We start from the raw sequence: 23,075 nt of genomic DNA on the forward strand, positions 1-23,075 counted from the left end.
CTCTAGGATGGAAGTATAGCATAGGCTGCCAAACATAGTTGTGTAATTCAGCCAAAGATGGTCCCAACTGAAGGAAAAGGAAGTAGGTACAGAATTCAGTATGACTGTATAATAAGCAAGGAGGGAAATCAAAGAATGGCATGAGCATATAAGAATAGTGTAGGACATGCTCGAATTTCAAATGAACTGATGTTTGTGAGAATAATTGAAAAGTATTTTTTTCAAGTAATATTCTTACCTGCAAAATTCTTATCTGTTTGGAGTAACTGAAGACCCAACTGTTAATATTGCTTTTATAATTCTGTTGCTAAACTTTTGAGATCCTTGAGGATAAAGACTATGATTTGTACCTTCAGTGCTTATTAAAGTTCTCAAATAAGAAAAATTGAATGGGTTAAGCAAACATGGTTAAGGAATATCACTCTGTAACTTGCCATCTTTACCTCCTAGGAGCTACAAAATGGGAGAACATGGAGACTAATTAGGATCATTAGTACAAGAAGCTCTGCTTGTTTCCCCGTAATATGCCCATTTTTCTTGCCACACAATTCTGTATAGTAGTGAATGAAAGCAGGTAGGGTTGGAAAGAAACCAGTGGTCATGGGGAAGAGAGAAAGACTAGGTAAGTGATTCAGAATTCCAGAATGTGAGGTATGAAAACAAGGTTCTCCTGTTGTGTGGATCTGGAGAGAGGTCTTGGTTCAGGTTTTCTAGTATTAATGGTATAAGTCAGTTAGAGGGATACAATAACATAATGAAATGAACCCAATAATCGTATGTCTGATTCTGTACTGCTACTTTTCTCCACTTTAGAAACACACTAAAGGAAACCACCCTTCCAAAGGTATGTGCATAGTTTAAAGATTAAGTAGTATAGTATAATGGGGACTGTGATGAAAAGTACATGTCCTACCTTGCCCATGCCTACCCCTTCCCGAGAAGGATCCATTTAATTGTTACTGGTCATGTTGCTAACTCTGAATAAAATCTCTTGCCAATGTTTTTTGATTCCTCAACTTTATAAATTATTGGTTGATTTCCTGCCTTACTAAAATTTGCCTCGTATCTCCCCTCCCCTGTAGTCTTGTGCCTATTCTTACTTTGTTTCCTTGTTACCTTTGTAAATTTCAAAAAGTATCTTATAGTTAATTCTGTATTTCTTGCTCTGTCAATTGTGCATACTAGCTCTTGGCTCCCCACTCTGTAAAATGAGAATGTTAATCCATCACTTTTGCATGTTTGTTTCCTCTTCCTTTTTTTTTTTTTTTTTTTTTTTGAAACAGAGTCTCACTCTGTTACCCAGGCTGCAGTGCAGTGGCGCGATCTTGGCTCACTGTAAGCTCTGCCTCCCGGGTTCACGCCATTCTCCTGCCTCAGCTTCCCGAGTAGCTGCGACTACAGGTGCCCGCCACCACGGCCGGCTAAATTTTTTGTATTTTTTGTAGAGATGAGGTTTCACCATGTTACTTGGGATGGTCTGGATCTCCTGACCTCATGATCCGACCACCTCGGCCTCCCAAAGTGCTGGGATTACAGGTGTGAGCCACTGCGCCTGGCCCTGTTTCCTTTTTCATCCTCCTTTCCTTTGCCAACTGTAGTCACGTGTAATTAATATAAACTTTTAGTTTGATTCTAAAAGTTGAAAATGGGTGAACAGTATGTATTATGACTTTTTCCTGTGATGACTTTTTTATTCCACAGTCAAATGATATCCTGTGAATACATTTCCTTCCTTGTACAGCTGCTTTTCTTCCTTCTCCCCCACTTCCCTTATGCGTTGGCTGCTGTCATCTCATGGTTAAATGCCTGAGGCTTCTCAAGGATGGAGTCACATCTCTGGAGCCCTCTTGTTCTCAGGAACCTGCCTCCAGTGAATACCTCCTTGTTCTTCTCTAAGCTGGACCAGTGTTGTTTATGTCAACTGTACTGTTTTCCTCCTGGATTTTTTTCATCTTTTTTTTCTGGGTTGAATTCAGTGTTTATTAGATTCCCCGTCATTGCCTTGTGTGTGGGTGTGGGGGGGCGGGGTTTACTCTTTCAATTTATTGGAGCATAGTCTTAAATGACTTCCAAAAAGAATGATACGATATTTGAGGCCCATGAATATCTAGAAGTCTTTGTTCTATATTTAGATCTTGTCAGGGGTTTGCTTGAATGTCTTTATAACTCTGGGGACATTACTTTACTATTTTCTAGCAACTAGTAAACATTGCTAGCAAACTAGCAATTTGATCATTTCTTTGCAGGTGGTCACTTGTTTGTTGTTTTGTTTCTTTTTCCCTGGAAGTCTATAGGTCTTCTTTTTAAGCCTTAAGGAACATTTTAGAGTGGCGTATTTAGGTTGGGACTAATTTCGTTTATCATTCTGTGTACTTCCATCTAAGGACCCATGTTCATTAGAAGCGGAGTAAAATCTGTTTTCTTCTATTATTTCGTTGATACTTTTCTTCTTTTTCTTTGTTTTCTCTTGTTGGATGTTACATGTTCTGAAATGATCCTTATATTGCTTACTTTTTATTTTATATTTTCTGGTCCTTTATTTTTTGGCTTTACTTTTTTAAAGGGATCTTGGAATGAAATGACGGCATACATATTTGTTCAGCTTGGTATCTTGAACCAAAGACCTCTGTGTACTACTTTTCAGTCATTATAATATCCAAAATTGGGATTTTCTGAGCAATTTTCATCAGCATATTTTAGGAATTAATGTAGATTTTAAACTATTAGTGAGAAATACAAATGATTGTAATTTACAAGGGTAAAATATTTTTCTTGGGACTTTTACTTACATGTATTTCTAAAACCATACTAATTCTTTACATGATCAACATTCTTATTTATTTACAAGAATATTGAATTTTCTTTGTTGCTTCTCATCTGTTAAATATGTCTTGTTTGTAAATCGTGGATGAAATAAATTTAAAAAGTCAAATGCAGGACAGAAGGAAATAAGTAGCTGACTTGCAAAAATGCTAAACCGTAGGTTTTTTTTCCTCCTACTGTGCTGTATTTCATTTAGGTTGCTAAATAGTTAAATTCATTCACTGCTTATGAAAAATGTTTAAATGTTTCAGATAAAAATATATTTAAAACTATCATATGTTTTAATTTGTTTTCATTAAGAATTCTAGTGTTTGCTTGCCTTAAATTCATTGCCTTTTATTACCTATTCATATATGGTGTTAATATTTATCATTCATACAAGCTAATTCTTGTTTTTAACAGCTTTAGTGAGCTATACTTACATATAATGATACATATAATATACTTACATATAATGATATGTAATGATATGTAAGTATTGGCTTGTCAATTTCTGCAAACAGCTGGGATTCTGATAGAGATTGTTTAGGTTTTTTCGATAAGTTTGGTGATTATTGCCATCTTAATAATATTGTCTTTGTTCCGTGGATATAGGATATCTTTTCATTTATTTAGGGTTTCTTTCAGCAGTACTTTTTAGTTTTTGATGTTATAGGTCTTGAATTTCTTTGGATAAATTTATTTTTAAATATTCTATTCGTTATGATGTTATTGTAAGTGGAATTCTTTTCTTAATTGCATTTACAGATCGTTCATTGCCAGGGTATGATTTTTATGTATGTTGGTCTTGTATTATGCAACCTTGCTGATTCCATGTTGAATAGATGAGTGGTGAGAATGGACATGCTGTCTTTTTCCCTATCTTAATGGGAAAGCATTCAGTCCTTCACCAGTGAGAAGGATGTTAGCTGTGAGTTTTTCATAGATGCTCTTCGTCATGTTGAGGAAATTCCCTTCTATTTCTAGTTTTATTGAGTTGAGTGTTTAATCATAAAACGGTGTTGATTTTTGTCAGATTTTTTTTTCTACACCCGTTGAGATGTGTGGTTGTGCGCTGTATTCTAACATCGTGTATTCCATTGATCCCGTATACTTTTTAAAGATATGATTGTTTATTTCTATTTCTCATTTAATTTTGCCAAGTATTGTTCCTCTCAGTAGCTATAGACTCTAAAATGTTTTTTGGCTTATCATTTTACACATGGAGATATTTGTAAGGAGGTTGTCTCAAAATTACAACTAGAATTAGAATACGGAATTCTAGCTTTTTGCTTATCTTGCTGGGCCATATTGCTTCATTATTAAAATTAATTTTTAAACGTGATACCCTCAGCTAACAATTGTTAACAATGAGAAATGACTCTAGTATATTATTCTTTAAATTAGCATATTGTTTACTATCTAATTGGTGTGTGATGTTCACTTACTACAAGTTACATTTAGTCTAGTTTTATAGAATTAGACCAATCTGGGTTTATTAAGTTTTATAGAGTTAGACCAATCTGGGTTTATTAAGTACTCAGTTGTGAAACGTTGATTGTAAATATATGTTCCTTTTCCAGTTTTAAGATGATTTACAATAAATCAGGAAGTAACATTTACATGTGAAAATGGGCTCTTAATATATTTTGCTGTGTGTGTGTGTTTGCGTGTGTGCTATAAGGGTTGGTAATTTATACTGTGGGTTCTGGAATTAGACTGCCTTGGTTCAAATCTCAGCTTCTTTACTAACTAGGTGAGTAGCCTTGAGCAAGTTACTTAAACTTTGTGCCTGAGTTTCCTTATTTGTAAAAACAGAGCTTATCATAGAGAACTATTGTGAGATAATACATATGTAGTATTTTACTTGACACATCTTAAGTGTTCAGCAAATCTCAGCTTCAGTGATGATGCTGGTGATGATGATGGTGCTGACGATGATGATGTACTTAAAGACCTCCCAATTCCTCATTTATTCCTCCCTTCCCAACCGATCAACCAGAAAAAGCCATTTAAGCAGTGAGATTAATGCTTGTTTTGAATTTGATATACACTACTGTAAAAAAAAAAAAAAAAAGTTTTACTGGCTCTGGCATTTGTTTCTGCTCGTGTGTCCTGTACACCTCTTCCTGCTTGTTCATTAATTGCTAGTTTTGTCATGTTATTTTTTTTCTGTAATTATTTTTCTCCTATGCTTACATAGAGGGTCGTGACTAAATTACAGAGCCTTGTGTTCAGAGACTGTGCTCCTGATCTGTTTTAACTTTGTCTCGTACATCTCTTCATAAATACGCCAGTGATAATGGTGCTTGTCTGAACATGGACCATGAGTCTAGCTGTGCAGGAATTATCTGACATGTATCGTGGGTCAGATAAATTAATTGGTTTGCTTTAAAAACAAGAATTACTAGTGGGATTAGGTAGTTATTATAGCTCTTGTTAGTCAAGCAATAGAAAAATTGAGGACAGAAATGTACCTGAGATAGGAATATTGTATTATCTTCAAAAGAATACATTGAAGTTTAGAGTTACAAGCTAAGATACAGTGACAGAAAAAGATACTTACGTTTCCCTTATCGTTGATTTATACGTATATAAAAGAACAAATATTAGAATAGTAAGTGAATATTTCCTCACTTAATAAATTTGCGGTAATGTTCAGTGTATAATCTTTTGGTTTTTCTTCATTTTAGTTTCCGACATTTAATTTTTTTCATTTAATTGTGAACATAGCCACAGTAAATGGAAATCACTAAGCAGATCTTCATTACAGTGTTTGACTTTTTTAATAAAAATGTTAACTCGGTAATGTCAGTATTAGGAAAAATCGTGTGCAAGGAATAATAATTATAGATGTGAAAAGATATGAATGTTTTGTGATTTAATAAATTCATTGTTGACATTTTCTTGTATTATAATGGTATGTCCACTGTCAGGGAACATTTAGTTCTAGCCAACATGGTGAATAATACATTGTCTTAAATAGTGATAGTGGATACCATTTGGTAAGTGCACTCTATGTGGTTTAATCCTCACTGAAGTTCTGCAAGCTAGTCTAGATAGGTCTTATATGCATTTTATAGATTACATAGTTAAGACCTGTAATAATTCTCTCCAGATCACAGCATCAAATAGCAGAGCTGGCATACGAACTAACTTGAAAGTAGAGGTCTTCAAGTCTCATTGTGCCTCAGATGGTTCCTGTGGCACAATAAGTAAATAAATAATAAATAAATGAACAAACAACCTACCCAGGCATCTCCTCTGAAAATTCGGGTGTAGCAAGTTTGCAATGGGGCCACAATTCTGATAAACTACCAGGATAGGGAACTACTTGCTCTGAACTTTGTGTCCTTTCTATGTTAGTTTCTCAAGATTACATGTATCATTATCTATTCTTAGAACTTAATTTAAAATTTTTTGTTATGAAGTAATAATGTACGAATTTTTCTTCCAATCCATAGGGCAGTTTTGGTGGTAGGACCCCTTGGGGCTAGCTGCATCTGTATAGTACTGCCTTATTTACAGGAAAAAGGGAATGAAATAAGTAATTTTGAGAAAAAATCATTTCTCTGAGCCTTAGAAATGTCACCTGTAAAACATGAATAATAACTACCTTTCAGAATTAGTGTGATGATTAGGTGCCATTATGTATTTAAGGCATAGTGCCTAACCACTTACTAGTTACTCAGTAAATGGTTCTTATTGTTTATTAAGAAGTTATTTTTATCATATTAGCTAGAAGTTAAGGAACTATGTTATATCAATTTTAAAGTACATGTTTTGTTTAGAGTAGTGTCATACATAGCCTAAGAGTAAAACCTCTCTTGACCTCTGTGTAACTGACTTCCTAAATTTATAGACATTTTTCATTCTCTTTGGAGAAAACATTGATTGACGCCCATGGCAATTTGAAATTTCAAAACCAGTAAGCTATTTCTTAAGAAAGCTCAAATTAATAGACCTGTTGCTTATTCTTTACTTACCAAGAATCAGTTTTTCTGTATTCCCAATGTTTTTATGTCTATTGTATTAGATATTCTAATCAGGTAAATCACCTTAATATTCTATAAAATGATGAAGTACAAATGTCAAAAGAGATATTTTTAAATAAACATCTAAGATGAATGCATTTAAAAGACTTTATGAAAGTCAGTCACTTAAAATTTCCCTCCCGATTTGGTGTGGATACCTATAATGACTGAAAAAGAATAGTAAGACTGGATATGAATGCTGTACTTGTATTGTTTGACATTATCTTTGAAGTTCCATTTAAGAAGTTAAACTGGAAATCTTATACTTGGGTAGTGATAGCTATGTTTTACTCAAGAAAAACAACTCTGATTTTTAGTTAATAGATTCATACTTAAAGAAAATATCTTTGCCTAATATCAAAAGATTAGCAGTATTGTGTATGTTTTGTGATAAAATAATATGTAAGGTAAGTATAATTATTATGATTTTCTACAGTAACTCACTTTCAAAAAAAATCAACTTATTCTTTGATCCCGATCTGGTCTCAAAAGAGAGGTTTGACATTCATGTAAAATGGGAATTATAAAATATGCTAATTTATGCCAGAAAGAATAATTTAGCTGAAGAGATTAGAATTAGACTCACTATACTGGGTAGAAGGGCAGGTTCTTTTTCTAAAGAAAGAAATGGGTGAACAGATACACAGATTTTTCTTTTTTATGGCCTGTCATGGTGTGATTTGCACATTGCCAGTACTATTAATTTGAAATCTGGTTTCCTGCAGTTGTATTTGAGCAACTGGTATAGCAAAAATACTACTACTACTGTTACTACTACTGTTACTACTACTACTACTGCTACTACTACTGGCTGCTACTGCTACTACTATTATTACTACTAACAATAATTCTAGGTGTTTAAAGAGGAGGGTACTATGAGCTAAACATACTCAACCTGTTAATTTATAAAATTTATAATTAATTGCTAGTAATAAATAGAAAAAACTCTTGAAAATGAGTACCATCTAGAAAATTTCTAGAAATCCAAAGGAAAAAATCATAGCAAATAGGAATTAAACCTATGGCACAATTGTTTTCATTAAGAACTTTGTGGCATGTATTACTAGAATACAGAAACAGACTGTACCTGAATGTGAATTTATATACCGGCAACTATAATTTATTAAATCCCACCAAATTTTATTTTTACATTTTGCTTCTTACTTTAGGGTAATATTTAATAACTGGCAAAATGAGATTAGTTTACAGCTGATTAAAATGACTGCCTTCTTATTTCAAGTTTATGAAGGTAAAATGCATATAACAGTGCCTGACACATAGTGAGTTCTACAAATGTACAGTTTTTTTTTTCTGTTCTGTTTTGATGTTTTTACTCAGCGTGCTTTACTAATTTAGAGTGTAGACTCTGGAGCCAGAATGCTTCTTTATATTCTATTTTCGCTACTTCTAGTTGTGTGACTTGAGGCAGGTTACTTAATTTCTTTGTACTTCAGTTTCCTTATCTGTTTAAATGGGGGAAGATAACATATTCTTCATGAGTTATGAGGATTAAATGAGTTGATATAAATAACATTTTCATAATGCCTAACACGTGGAAAATGTTATATAAATATTTGCTGTTATTATTGTATGCCAATTCATTTTAATCAGTATCCATGCCTGTTGTAAAAGATGGACACATTCTTTTGGTGAAACAAAATCATGTGTCAATTAGAAACATAGTTATGTAGTTCTTCATTATATTTTTAGCCTTACTTAAAAATTACACGGCAGAAATGAAAAATGACAATAAAAAGATTACTGTTCCGAAAAGCAATATTCCAAAATGACATTTGCCTACTTTTCACATTTGTTTGCTGATTACAGCAAAATTGGACGTTCTGTAGATCCAACCACCTTTGTCGTCTTTTTGTTATTTTAAGATGAAGAAAATAATTTGGGCCAGCATAAAATGTATTACCTATATATTATCTTGTTTTAATATGTTGCTGATGTTAATAATTCATTTTCTTCTAATTTGCTTATTTTGTTTAAACCTGTAATCTCTGAGACTTTTCAACAGAAACTATTAGATGGATGTGTAACAAACCTAGCTCTAAATCTCAACTTCAGTAAATAGCCTGTATTGAAAATGAGGTCATTGGAATATTTATCAGCCTATTATATAATTTACCAGTTTCAAAAAACCAAACAAATACCATAAACTCCTTAATGGAATTAATTACAGCTTTGGTCGTCCAGGAGTAGAATGTTATTGCCAGCATGACAGTGGAGCTGCAGTAATCCAGCTCCAGTTCCTGATTAATGAGGTTAGTGAATTGTTTTAATCATTTCTACTTATATCTAAAGTAGGGCCACATCTAGTCTCTCAGATTTCTTACATGCGTTCACATTTATTTAAATATTTGAACAAAAATTAATTTATAATCAGAAATAGTAATTCATTTTAAAGTAGCGTCATGAACAGTTACATAAATAATGTAAAATGTTTTCTCAAGACAATGTTGTAAACTAAATGGCCTAAGGTAAACGTTTTTGGTAAAACATGCTGCATTTAAATTTTAAGGGATATTGAATGCTGGGTAACATAGAAATCTATATTAAAATATTTTTTAAAAGATTGAGCTTATTACAAATCAAAGAATGTGCTTCTTTAATGAATTGCTTTGAAATACAACCAAGAAACCAACATTCATTCATTAGAAAGTAGTTACTGCCCAGAGTTCTTAATTAACACACAAATATGTCAGTTGCTTTAAGTAATTGACATTGCCTTTCCTTTTGAAAGTATGGAAGGAGCTAGAGAAAACAGCATTTTATCAGCATAGGAAACACGGTTTTTGCATATTTTAAGAACATAGGAGCAGCTCTGAGAATAGATGTTTACTGCAAGTATTGATAGGGAAAACTGGTCGTAGAAGGAAGAAAGAGAAATTGCTTCAGAAAAGGCTCTGATCTCCTTAAATATGAGGATAGATTGTGGACATTAGTTTAGTCCATAAACCCTTAGGCTCCGTGGAATAATTTCTTAAATGTATGTGAGACAAAATAAATTCCTGAATACCTATGGCTTTTGATAAATGTTTTATTCATACCAGAGGATTTAAGAAAGGCATCCTGGGTATAAAAAGATAATTATGACAACATGAAAACCTCCATAAAACTGTAATCCAAATAATTTGCAATTGTCTAGATTTTTCAAGGTCAGCGGATGTGTTTTTAAAACCTTCAGTATCCTGTATAGAAGTGTATATCAGGCATTTTAAAATGTTAAATTTTTAAAAATTACAATGTAGAAAGTTGTTGAAGCCATATATGAAGACTCAGATTATTTTTCCTCTTTTAAAGAATGTTTTATTATGGAATCATTATACTCATGGTTAAGTTTAAAAATAGTTTCAGAGAGAGCTTGTGTACCCTTTTAGCTTCTCTCAGTAGTAAAATTTTATATAACAATAATACAATAGCAAACCAGGAAAATGACATCAAAACAATACTATTAACTAGACTATAGACCTTTATTTAGATTCTCCAGTTCATATATGGACTCATTTGTGTGTTTGTGTGTGTAGTTCAATTTTATCACATGTACAGATGTATGTAAGAATCACATCAAGATACAGGTCAGTTCCCTCAGCACTAAGGGAAGGAATTCCCTCAGAAATAAAGAAGTGCCTTCAATACTAAGGGAATCCTTTTGTAATTGAATTCCTGCTCACCCTCAGTCCCTGGCAACTATTAACCTGTTTTCTCTCTCTCTCTCTTTTTTTTTTTTTTTTTTTTTTAAGATGGAGTCTCACTCTGTCACCCAGGCTGGAGTGCAATGGCGTGGTCTTGACTCACTGCAGCCTCCGCCTCCCGGGTTCAAATGATTCTCCCGCCTCAGCCTCCTAAGTAGATGGGACTACAGGCGCATGCCACCACACCCAGCTAATTTTTGTATTTTTAGTAGAGACAGGGTTTCACTGTGTTGGCAAGGCTGGTCTCTTAACTCCTGACCTTGTGATCTGCCTGCCTCAGTCTCCCAAAGTACTGGGATTATAGGCATGAGCCACCATGCCTGTCCTGTTCTTCATTTTTATACTTGTGTTAAGATTATTTTTTAAGCAACACTTGAGCCAATGTTAATAAAATACAGCAGATCATTTACTGTAGACCTAAATTTTAGAAATCTTAAATTTGTGCTGTTTTTATTCATATTAAGTATTCTTTTTCTCTTCAATAAGATTGATCATAGACTTCTTTGGAAGGGCCATTTTTTTTTTGACCTGCTTAAATGTTAAATTATAAATACATAAAGGTATTTTTTTTTTGGTTTGTTTTAAAAAGTGGAAATCTGACAATTAGGTGGACCTGTTTGCTTTCAGATTTGGAAAACTATATACTATATAGGTGAAGGAGCCACCATAAGAGGAGGTTAGTTGTTATTGCTATTTTGGCTCTATGTCTTCTCTTCTTCCTGGAGATTTTGAGATGCGGTAAACATATTAAGAAAGAGGGTGACATGGCCTTTTATTTGATGAAAATAGGAAAGAGCAGTACAAATCTTTGACACCCTAAGTATTTTGAGTTTCTCTACTTCAAAGTGATCTAGATAAGACAATGCTTTTAGTGAAATGGAGAGAATGTGGACTTTATGTATTTCTGCTTTCCAGTTGTCATGTCCTATCAACAGAAGTTACACACTAGGGTAGCCCTCATAGAATTTTGAAGATGGAAAGGAGTTGGAGAGAGAATATAAATCTTGTCCTGGTAGCTGTTTTAATTCTTCTGAGTAGATGAGAAACTCTTATTTTGAAAGAGGGAGACTTTACAATTTCTTGCAATAACCTAAAAGATTGGTCTTGCAAATCTTTTTTGAAATTAATGTAAATTCGGCATGTTACATCTCTTGTCTTACTCTTCTCTCAGTTCTTGATGATAGATTTCTAACTCCTTTGAAGAAAAGCATTCAGATGTCTTAATAAATCAGCTCTAGTCTAGAGAGTCTTAATTTTATTCACAATTGTCACATTGCATTTACAATTTTATATCAGTATCATCTCTAGAGGTTTTTCAAAGTATACTTGCATAGATCTTTGGTCTGTGTCTTCAGCCATTTTCTGTTGCTATAACTGAACACCTGAGTCTGGGTAATTTATAAAGAAAGAAGTTTATTTATTTAACTTTTGATTCTGGAGGCTGGGAAGTCCAAGATTGAGCAGCTGCATCTGGCTGACTTCTGGTGAGGGCCTCATGCTGCCTCATAACATGGTAAAGAAGCAGAAAGGGAAGCTCGTGCATACCAGGAGAGCAAAGAGGTCACCCTCACTTTATAACAACTCACTAGCAAAAGAACTAATCCAGTCCTGTGAGGGAAGGAACTCCCTCCCTACCTGGAGACTGCATTAAACCCTTCACAGAGGCAGATCTTTTATGACACAAATGAGGGATGGTTCACCACCTCTCAACACCACTTCACTGGCAATTACACTTCAACATGATGTGTTTTGGCATTGCAAACCACATCTAAACCATAGCACTCTGGAAATTCTGATTTGTTGGGTTTGGGTGAGAATGAGCCACTTAAATGATTCTCAAATACTGCCAGGCTTTTTCTTCCCTATAAATAATATTATTTAGTTGTATCAGACATTTTAACATTCTAAATTAGTCAGATTTCAAACCTTCAGACATGGATATTACAGTGTGCCAAATGCTATGTTTATTTTCCATACCATTCTAATGGTAGAATTATGATCTGAGCATAGTACTTCCATAAGGATTTGTCTTAAGCCAAATGAAATGAGGATGTTACTTCATATCATATTTTGCTCTGCTAATCAAGGAGGTATGTATAATAGTTACAAAGTAACTTACAATCTGATCTCTAATGTTAAATAACTGGATGTTAGCCATACTATTCCACTAGATCCTAGTATACTTTCGGCTTATGAGATACTAAATTCTACTTTAAATTATTGAAGAAGTTAATTTATTTACGTACATGTAATACACATGCACTTTTTACATCTGCTGTTTTGAATTTGAGGCAAATGTTTCTTAGATCTAAATCTGCTGGCAGAAAGTTTTGAAATTTGGGAAGGAGATATTTCTGGCAGCTATTGAGTAGGCTTCATGTTTATAAAATGTATTATATATGAAATGTATTATTTTTGATTTTAAGGGAGCTCTTGTGAGTGCCTTGGCTGATGACACCTTACACTTATGGAATTTGCGTCAGAAGAGGCCTGCCATACTACATTCGCTTAAATTTTGCCGAGAAAGGTAAGAATTCTCCCAGTTATCCTATGTATAGGATATTTACTATTATGATATTTTCTTGAATTTCAGTCTTTGATTTTTTTGTGTGTGATGGACCTTATGCACAATCTAAAAACTAATTCAAAAACTTCAGAGGATATACTGAAAAGCAAGATTCCTTTTTTAGATCCATCTTACTTTCTTCAGGCAACCACATAAGTTTCTTTTGTGTCCTTGTGGAAGGATTTACAGGGTATATATAAAAGAAAAAAATCTCTGTATATCTCCTCTGCTTTTTTTTTTTTTTTTTTTTGCATAAAAGGGAAACTATTACATACTCTTCCTGTAACTTGTTTTTACTTAACATATCCCATAGATTGGCTCATATCAGCACATTTAAATCTTCCTGAATCATTTTCATAACTGCATAGTATTCATTTTACTCTGTTGTGATGTTATGTTACATATATGTCTTTGTCTACATATACAGGTATATCCATAAGATAAATTTGTAGAAGTAGATTAGCTTGGTCATAGAAATTTCTTCTAATATGACTTATGAATTTGGGGCTTTGATTGGAAAAACTTTTTCACCCTTATTTTATTAGCCATTGTCCTCTATATGTTTTTGTAGTACTCTTTTTTTTTTTTTTTTTTTGAGGCATAGTCTTGCTCTGCCATGATCTGGGCTCACTGCAGCCTCTACCCGCCAGGTTCAAGCAATTCTCATGCCTCAGCCTCCTGAGTGGCTGAGACTAGAGCGTGTACCACAACACCTGGCTAATTTTTGTATTTTTAGTAGAGACAGGGTTTTGCCATGTTGGCCAGGCTGGTCTCGAACTCTGACCTCAAGTGATCTGCCCTCCTCAGCCTCCCAAAAAGCCAGGATTACAGGCATGAGCCACGATGCCTGGCCTTTCTAGTACTCTTAAAGTTTTACTTTTTATACTTAATCTTTGATTTATATGGAATTTATTTTGGTATGAAATATGAGTAAGGATATAGTCCCCTCAATAATTTGAGAGACATATATTGTTATTTTATATACACGTGTGGTTGTATATATGTATATAATATGTAGTTAACATTAAAAGCACAATTTTTTATGTATTTTGAGGAAATTTTTAAAATTTTGAATCTTATAGGAATACCAAAAGGGAAATACTTGATTCTTTTATTTTAATTTCTAAGGAAAAGTTGATTTTCTTAAGCAGCTACTTTTTTCCAGTCAAGTTTTAGTTTTTAATGTCTAAAATTTTGATTAAAACCTGTTGACAATAAAGGCGGAAGAAGAGAATGTGAGAACAATATAGTTATAACAACTGTAATAACAGTAGAGGTAAGAAGTGTGAACTTAAAGTAGAGGAAGGAAACCTGTGAGTTCTAGGGCTTTATCTTAGACTCTCTTATTTGATTCTCATGACATCTTATGGAATTAGTGAGAAACATGATTTGGGAGAAACGATACTTAGAATAAGGCAAAGGGTAAAAAGCAGCATAGAGACTAGAGAGTTGGGAGATGTAAGGAAAAATAGGTATAATCACAGCTAAGTCATGACGAGGTAACTGGTGACTTTTTTGACATAGTAAGTACTGAGTAAGTATTTGATTGTTAAACAGAAAATGAGATATCTTGAAGTTTGTAGTAGTAGTCTTAGGTCTGTCTCTCTATTTCTAACTCTTACTGTATTATGATACCCAAAACAGGGAACTATATCACATTTCTTTGATTTTAACATGCACAGTTTTTAAATTAATAGACTTTATTTTTAGAACAGTTTTAGATTTATAGAATAATTGAGCAGATACTACAGAGAATTTCCATATACCTCGTATACCACCCTCATTCCCCTAACTCATCCCCCCCATGGTGTTCTCTGATATTAACATGCATTAATGTGGTTTGTTACAGTTAATGAACCAAAATTGATACATTGTTGTTAACTAATGTTCATAATATATTAAGGTTCACTATTTGTGTTGAACAATTGTATGTATTTTGATAAATGTGTAATGTCATGTATCTACCATTACAGTGTCATATGGAATAGTTTCACTGACCTAAAAACCAGTGTGTGTCACCTGTTTATTCATACTCTTTCTCTAATCCTGAACCCCTGTCAGCCACTGATCTGATCTGTTTCCTGTCTCTGTAGTTTTTGCTTTTTCCAAAATGTCATATGTAGCCATGTGTTGCATAATGATGTTACACTCAGTGACGATTGCATATATGATGATGGTCCCAAAAGATTATAATGGAGCTGAAATACTCCTATAGCCTAGGGATGTTATAGCTGTCATAACATCATAACATCTTAGTGCAATACATTATTCACGTGTTTGTAGTAATACCAGTATAAACTAACCTATTGTGCTACCAATTCTCTAAAAGTGTAGCACATATAATTGTGTACAGTACATATTTGATAATGATAATCAATTGCTATGTTACTGTCTTATATATTAGAATATACATTTTATTACTGTTTTAGAGTTTATTTCTTCCACTTATTTAAGAAAAACAGCCTCAGGCAGGTCCTTCAGGAAATATTCCAGAAGGCATTGTTATCATACTGCAGACCTTCCAGCGGGACAAGATCTAGAGGTGGAAGACAATGAGATTGATGATCCTGATCCTGTGTAGGCCTAGGCTAATGCGTGTGTTTGTGTCTTAGTTTTTTTTTTTTTTTTAAAGTTTAAAAAGTAAAAGTAAAAAAAAAATTTTAAAAAGCTTATGGAATAAAGAGATAAAGAAAAATATTTTTAATAGTTTTACAACGTGTAAGTGAAGGGTTATTATAAAAGAGTCAAAAAGTTAAAACATTTAAAATGTTTATGAAGTAAAAAGTTTACAGTAAGCTAAGGTTGATTTATTATTGAAGAAATAAATTTTTAAAAATAAATTTAGTCTGGACTAAGTGTCCAGTGTTTATAAAGTCTACACTAGGGTGCAGTAATGTCCTAGGCCTTCACAGTCACTTACCACTCACTGAACTCACCCAGAGCAACTTCCATTCCTGCAAGCTCCATTCATGATAACTGCCCTCTAGAGGTGTACTATTTTTTAATCTATTATACTACATTTTTACTGTACCTTTTTATGTTTAGATACACAGATACTTAACCTTTGTGTTACAGTTGGCTACAGTATTCAATATGTAGTACATAGTAACATGCTTTCCAGGTTTCTAGCTTAGGAGCAAGAGGCTGTACTATACAGCCTATCTAGGTTTGTGTAAGTACGCTCCATGATGTTCACACAATGTTGAATTCACCTGCTGATGGGTTTCTTAGAACATAGCCATCTGTACGTGACACATGACTGTAGTTGGAATCATACGTACAGCATGTAGCTTTTTTAGACTGTCTTCTTTCACTGAGCAATATGCATTTAATGTTACTGGTCTTGACTAGTCTTGTGGCTTGCTAAATCATTTCTTTTTATCAGTAAATCTCTTTTACAGATGTGACAGTTCGTATTTCCATTCACCGATTGAAGGATATCTTGGTTTTTGCTTTTGTTGGCCATTATGAATAAAGCTGTTATAAATAGTCACATGCAGACTTTTTGTGGATGTACATTTTCAACACAATTGGATACCTGGGAGTGCTATTGCTGGATCATATGCTGGGCTATCTTTGGCTTTGTGAAAAACTGCCAAGCTGTCTTCCTTAATGGCTATACTATTTTGCATTCTCACTAGCATTGAGTAAGAGATCCTTTTGCTCCATATCCTTACTAACATTTAGTATTGCCAGTTTATGGTTGTTAGCCATTTTAATATGTGTGTAGTGTTACCTCATTGTTACTTCAATTTGCAGTTCCGTAGTGACACATGATATGGGTTATCTTTTCATATTCTTCTTTGTTTCATATGCTGCTTTGGTGAGTTGTCCAGATTTTTTGCCCATTTTTAAATTGGGCTGTTTGTTTCTTATTGATAAGTTTTAATAATTCTTCGTATGTTTTGGGTACCTTTATCAGATAGCTGTTTTACAAATACTTTGTCCTAGTCTGTGACTTTTACTTTTATTCACTGCACAGTGTCTTTGTAGAGCAGATATTTCGTATTAAGTTTAGCGTATTAATTTTTCTTTCAGAGATTACACTTCGGTTGTTTGTATCTAAACATTCATCACCAAACTCAAGATCACTACCTAGATTTCCTCCTGTGTTATGTTGTAGAAGTTTTAGAGTTTTGCATTTTACATTTAGATCTACGATCCATGTTGATTTAAATTTTTTGAAATACGTAAGTTCTGGGTCTAGAATTTTTTTTTCCTTTTTTTTTTTTCTTTTTGCGTATGATTGTCCAGTTCTTCCAGCACCATTTGTTGAAAAGATTATCTGTTTCCCATTGAATTGTGTTTGCTCCTTTATCAGAGAGCAATTTACTGTATTTAAGTAGATCTATTTCTGGTTCTCTATTCTGTTTAAGATAGATCAGTTGATCTATTTGTCTGTTATTTTTCTAATACAATCAGCTTTTTGTATCTATGGGATCCACATCTGGATTCAACCATCAGCAGACTGAAAATATTTGGGGGAAAAATAAAAAGATAATACAAATAAAAATACAAGATAACAATGATTTACTTAGCATTTAAATTGTATTAAGTATTAGAAGTAATTAAGAGATTATTTAATGTGCATAGGCTATATGCAGATACTGTACAGTTTTATATAAGGGACTTGAGCATTATTGCATTTTGGTATCTGAGGGGGTTCTGTAACCAATCCCCCACAGATATGGAGGGATGACTGTATACGTTGACTTGATTACTGTAGTTTTATAGCAAATCTTGAAGATGGGTAGTGTTAGCCCTCCGACTTTGGTCTTCTTCTTCAGTATTATGTTGGCTATTGTGGGTTTTATGCCTTTTCATATGAACTTTAAAAATCAGTTTGTCAATAGCCACACAGTAGCTTGCTGGGATTTTGATTTGGCTGTTTGAAAGAGGACTATTGACTTTAGCATTTATTTATTTGGTATTTTTAACGTTTTTACTTCTCTGAAATTATAATGTTTTTGTTAATGAATGGTGTCTTATAATTAATTGAAAATGTTTTGTGAATTTTATTAATACTAAATAAAAATAATGGCATGCCCTAGAGTCAATAGCATTTAGAATCAGTAAAATATAGTATTTGATGATTTTGAAATTACATGAAATGACAGTTTGTAATTAATTTGAAGCATTTGTAGTTGACTTTCTGATTATGAGTTTTATGACCTACCAGTGGTTTTCCTTCAACACTTTGAAGTTGTTATTACACGATTTTCTGCCCTCCTTTTTGTTTTTATGAGAAATTAGTGGTTATTTGATGAGTCCTATTCTCTGGCTGCTTTCAAAATTATCACTTTATCTTTGGTTTTTAGCACTTTGACAATGATATGTGTAGCTATTATTTTCTTCATATTTATACTGCTTGAGGTTTGCTGAGCTGCTGCTTGCCTTTTTTTTTTTTTTTTTTTTTTTTTTTGAGAGAGGGAATCTTGGTCTGTTGGGAGTTCAGTGGCATGATCTTGGCTCACTGCAACCTCCACCTCCTGGGTTCAGGTGATTCTCCTGAGCCTCACAAGTAGCTGGGATTACAGGTGCCCGCCACCATGCCCGGCTAATTTTTGTTTGAATTGAAGGTGCTAGCTCCAAATACTGTCACAGTCTTGGGTACTGGGGGTTAGGACTTCACCATATAATTGAGGAGGGCAGCACACAATTCAGCTGTAAAAGAAAAGTAGGCTAAAACCAACTAGGATGCAAGATGTAATTTTTTTTAAACCAGCAAACAAAAGAAAAAGTAAATATATTTTGAAAGTTGAGTAAAAACATACAATTTTAAATATCCTCCTTAATTAGCATGTAGCTTGTCGTGCCAATTGCCAGGCTCAGCTCAGGGATTTGTCTGCTGTATAATTTTTATCACAGGGACTAATTTGCCAATAGTAGTGGCTATAGCATCTCAATCTTCTGTAGCCTGAAAGGAATTGGTAGCAGCAGTATGTCATAGTAGAATACTGGGGGTGTGGACTTTGCTTACCCATCCTCTGTTACAGATTGAATTGTTTTCCCAAAAAAAGATAATTTTGAAGTCCTAACTCCTGGTGCCTATGAATGTGACCTTAGTTAGAAATGGGGTCTTTGCAGATGTAGTCAAGTTAATATGAGATTATGAAGGTGAAGGTGAAGACTAATCTGGTGTCCACATAAGAAGAGGTGAAGAGACACAGACACAGAAACTCAGAGAATACCACGTGATGGAGGAGGTAGAAGCTGAGTGATGCAACTGTAAGCCAAGGAATGCAAAGGATAGCTGCCAATACCAGCAACTAGGGGAGAAGCATGTAACAGATTCTCCCCTAGAGCCCTCAGAGAGGGCAGCACCTTGCTGACACCTTGATCTCAGACTTCTTGCCTCCATAACTGTGAGATAATAAGTTTCTGTTGTTTTAAGCCACCCATGCTGTGGTGATTTGTTTTGGCAGCTCTGGGAAACACATATCACCTTTGTTTCTTTTCCTTGATATTGGTGAGCCTCGTTAATATGTGCCATTGGGTTTATACATGTAGAAGAGGGTTCTTTGCTCCCATAGAAACTGAGAATTTGATAAGTAAAACAGAATATGCTCCATTTAGCTTATATCTTGTTTTTTCCTTTAAAGAAGTTTAAATAGGAGCAAGTCTTGGGTTGATAAGCAGCTACAACTATCTTCTAGTCTTTTTTCATCACCATGAGTTAGTATGACCAGTATTCTCAACCATGTTAAGTTTTTGCATAAGTTTATAACTAACGATATGTGAAACATTTTAAGACTGAAAACTAAATTATATGTGGACTTTCCTATTTAGAACCTAGTATTATCGTCTAATATTTATACATCTTGATTTAATATAATGCTTTATTGTTTGTAAAACCTTTTCACATAAATATTTATTCTCAGGGGTTAAGAAAATTTCCCTTAGTGAAATTTTATAGAATATTTTCCCCTGTAAGTATGTTAAACACCCGAAAAGCTGAATCTTAATATTAAAGTTAATATATTTCTAAAGACATATGTTTTTTCTTTATTCTGATACTCTGATTTACAGTTTCTATATGACTTATTATTTGATGATAGATGCATCATTGTTTAGAGAATAACATAAGTATGCTTTCATTCTAAAGTAATGAAAGGGAAGGAAAATTATCATATGAAATACATTAATAATCAAGATTTTATAACTTAAATATCAATGGAGAATTCATGTTCAAAGTCCTCTCATGGAAAAACACAACCGTATGACAAATGAAGTTAATCTGTTCAGATTCCAGCACAGCAAAAGGAGATTTTGTGCTTATAATGTACGGTAGCAATGAGTTACCACCCTAGCATCAGATTTTCCCAGTATCATAAATACATTTATATAGAAACAAAAACTCATTTATTACATTACACTCTTATTTCATTATTTTATTACAATACTGTGCTTTGCATATTTATAAAGCTTGTAATTTGCTCGGTATCCACATAAATAGGGTATAACCTTAGACAGTTGTAAAAGAGTGTTTGGCTGACTACCAGCTGCCAAAGTATCTATACAGGTCTTAATACAATTTTGAATTAACTAATTGCACATGTTAAACAAGGAAAAAATTAATCACAATATTGAAACAAAGACCTAGAATTATAGTTTCTCTGGTAATCACATAATATTATCAAAATACTTTTCTTTGAAAGCAGCTTAATGAAAAGTGTACAGACATTAGATATGAGAGTGATTTGATGGGATGAAATTAAGGAGTAGAACGTAGGCATGAAATGGTGCCCAATTCTGTTGGGAAAATGTGGGATCTACTACTCTGGACATAATTCTGATCTACAAAGAGAATTGGTTGGTGATATGGAAATGAAGAGTCATCTTGGAAATTCTAGGTATAGAGTATCACGTATTCAAGCAAAATTTTAAAATAAAAGAAAAATTCTCTTAATATTCAGAGGAAAGACAGTTACGATTTGATAACTTTGAAACTGTTAAAGGAAAGACATTCAGGCAGTATTGGATCACTTCCTAGAATAAAATTATCCATAGTAAGGAGTCTCTTTGAATACCTCTACCCTTTTCCTTGTCAGAATTTCTTCTACAATTCTGCATCTTTTGTTTCAGTATTGTGATTAATTTTGTCCTCGTTTAACATGTGCAATTAGTTAATTTAAAATCTTCATTACACTTAGATAGATTTTTAGGGGGCTGGTACTCAGCAAAACACTCTTTTACAACTTCCTGACAAGGAATTTCTTCTGTCAAGGAAAAGGGGAGATATATTTAAAGAGACTGTTCTCTTTCCAAAAGGGCCTTACAAGGTACTTAAGGTGTAAAAAGATTATATAAAAAGACATTAAAAGATTATGTGGAAGGAGAAGGTTTATAACCAAAGGCAAATAAAAGAGTACTTAGCTCGGCTGGGTGCGGTGGCTCAAACCTATAATCCCAGCACTTTGGGAGGCCAAGTTGGGCAGATCACCTGAGGTCAGGAGTTCAAGACCAGCCTGGCCAACATGGCAAGACCCCGTCTCTACTAAATATACAAAAATTAGCCAGGCATGGTACTGGACACATGTAATCCTAGCTACTTGGGAGGCTGAGGCAGGGAGAATTGCTTGAGCCCGGGAAGTGGAGGTTGCAGTGAGGTGAGATCATGCCACTGCACTCCAGCCTGGGCGACAAAGTGAGACTCCATCTCAAAAAAAAAAAAATTAGCTCTGCCAGTGAACCAATGAACAGAATGAGCTATTTATTAATGCATGAATAGCTTACATTAGAGAGATGCAAATATATATTACAATATGAGTGAATATCATTTTAGAGGTTTATATGAGAACATATGATGAAATAATTGAGTTTCTTTTTTTTTTTAAAGAAGACAAAAGTCAGTCATCAGGAAAATGGAGACTAAAACGACAACTACTCATTAGAATGGCTAAAATGTTAGTTAGATTGTGATGCAACTGGAGCTTCTTATAACTTACTGATGTGAGTTTTAAGTGTTGTAGTCATTTCAGAAGTTTCTTGGGCAGTATTCACATCCTTCATGACCCAACAATTTTACTCCTAAACATATGCCTGTGGTAGGCAGAATTATAAGATGGGCCCCAAGGTATCTACCCCTTGATGTACACATACCTACTGCTTGTTAATTAATCAAACACTTATCTCGGTGAAGACATTTTTCCGGATGTATTTCAGTTCCCAAATCAGTTGACCTTAAAATACAAAGTTGATCCTCCGTAGGCCTGACAAGCAGGTGAGCACTTAAGAGACTGGGTTTTTCCTGTCAAAAGGCTCAGAGTGTGAGAAGGATACAGTGGACAGGAATTCTTCCTTGCCGGCCTCGAAGATGGAGGAGGCCATGTAGGAATACCAGTGGCCTCTAGGAGCGTACCCGCTGACAGACAGCAGGGAGACAGGGATTTAGTCCCACATCCACAGATGCTGAATTCAGCTAGCAACCTGAATGAGCTTGGAGGCACATTCTTTCCCAACATTTCCAGAAAGGGATGCAGGAATGCAGCATGGCTGAAATGTGGATTTTAGCCTTGTAAGTCCTTGAGCAGAGAACCTATTAAGTGTCTGGACCTCTAACCTACAGAAATAATAAATGGGTATTCTTTTAAGCCATTACATTTGTGATACTTTGTTACAAATCGGTAAAAAACATTATACCTGGTATTAGTTTGGTACCTGGAAGTGGAATACTACTGTAACAAATATCTAAAAATGTGGAAGTCACTTTGGAACTTGGCAGTGAGTAGAAGCTAGAAGAATTTTGAAGAATAGAATAGAAAAGCATATATTGCCCAGAACAAGCTGTTTGTAGGACTCAGTACTTGATTCTCTTGCTAGGAAGAGGCTGGAGAAGGTGGTTCCTTGTTGTATAGTGGGAGAACAGAATTGTCCCCTATACAATATGTAAGTGATTAACTTGGATATTTAGCTGAAGAGATTTCTAAGGAAAGTGTTGAGGGTGCGAGCTGATTCTTTTTCTTTCTGGTT

General features: G+C 34.1%; 1 protein-coding gene across 5 annotated transcripts in view; it reads left to right on the forward strand.

Annotated features, from left to right (window-relative positions):
- Window positions 1–23,075, forward strand: part of STXBP5 (syntaxin binding protein 5) — a 191,741-nt gene that overhangs the window by 22,810 nt on the left and 145,856 nt on the right. For all 5 annotated transcript variants that reach the window (XR_012433518.1, XR_012433519.1, XM_005552078.5 and 2 more), the window contains exons 3-4: window positions 9,025–9,106; window positions 12,964–13,064. Coding sequence is in view for 3 of the 5 variants with exons in the window: in XM_005552078.5 (XP_005552135.1) it covers window positions 9,025–9,106; window positions 12,964–13,064 (183 nt within the window). In the remaining 2 variants the exon portion in view is untranslated. The remainder of the gene's footprint in view (window positions 1–9,024; window positions 9,107–12,963; window positions 13,065–23,075) is intronic.

This window comes from Macaca fascicularis, chromosome 4 (genome assembly GCF_037993035.2).
Source record: "Macaca fascicularis isolate 582-1 chromosome 4, T2T-MFA8v1.1".
In the NCBI taxonomy this organism is placed as follows: Eukaryota; Metazoa; Chordata; class Mammalia; order Primates; family Cercopithecidae; genus Macaca; species Macaca fascicularis.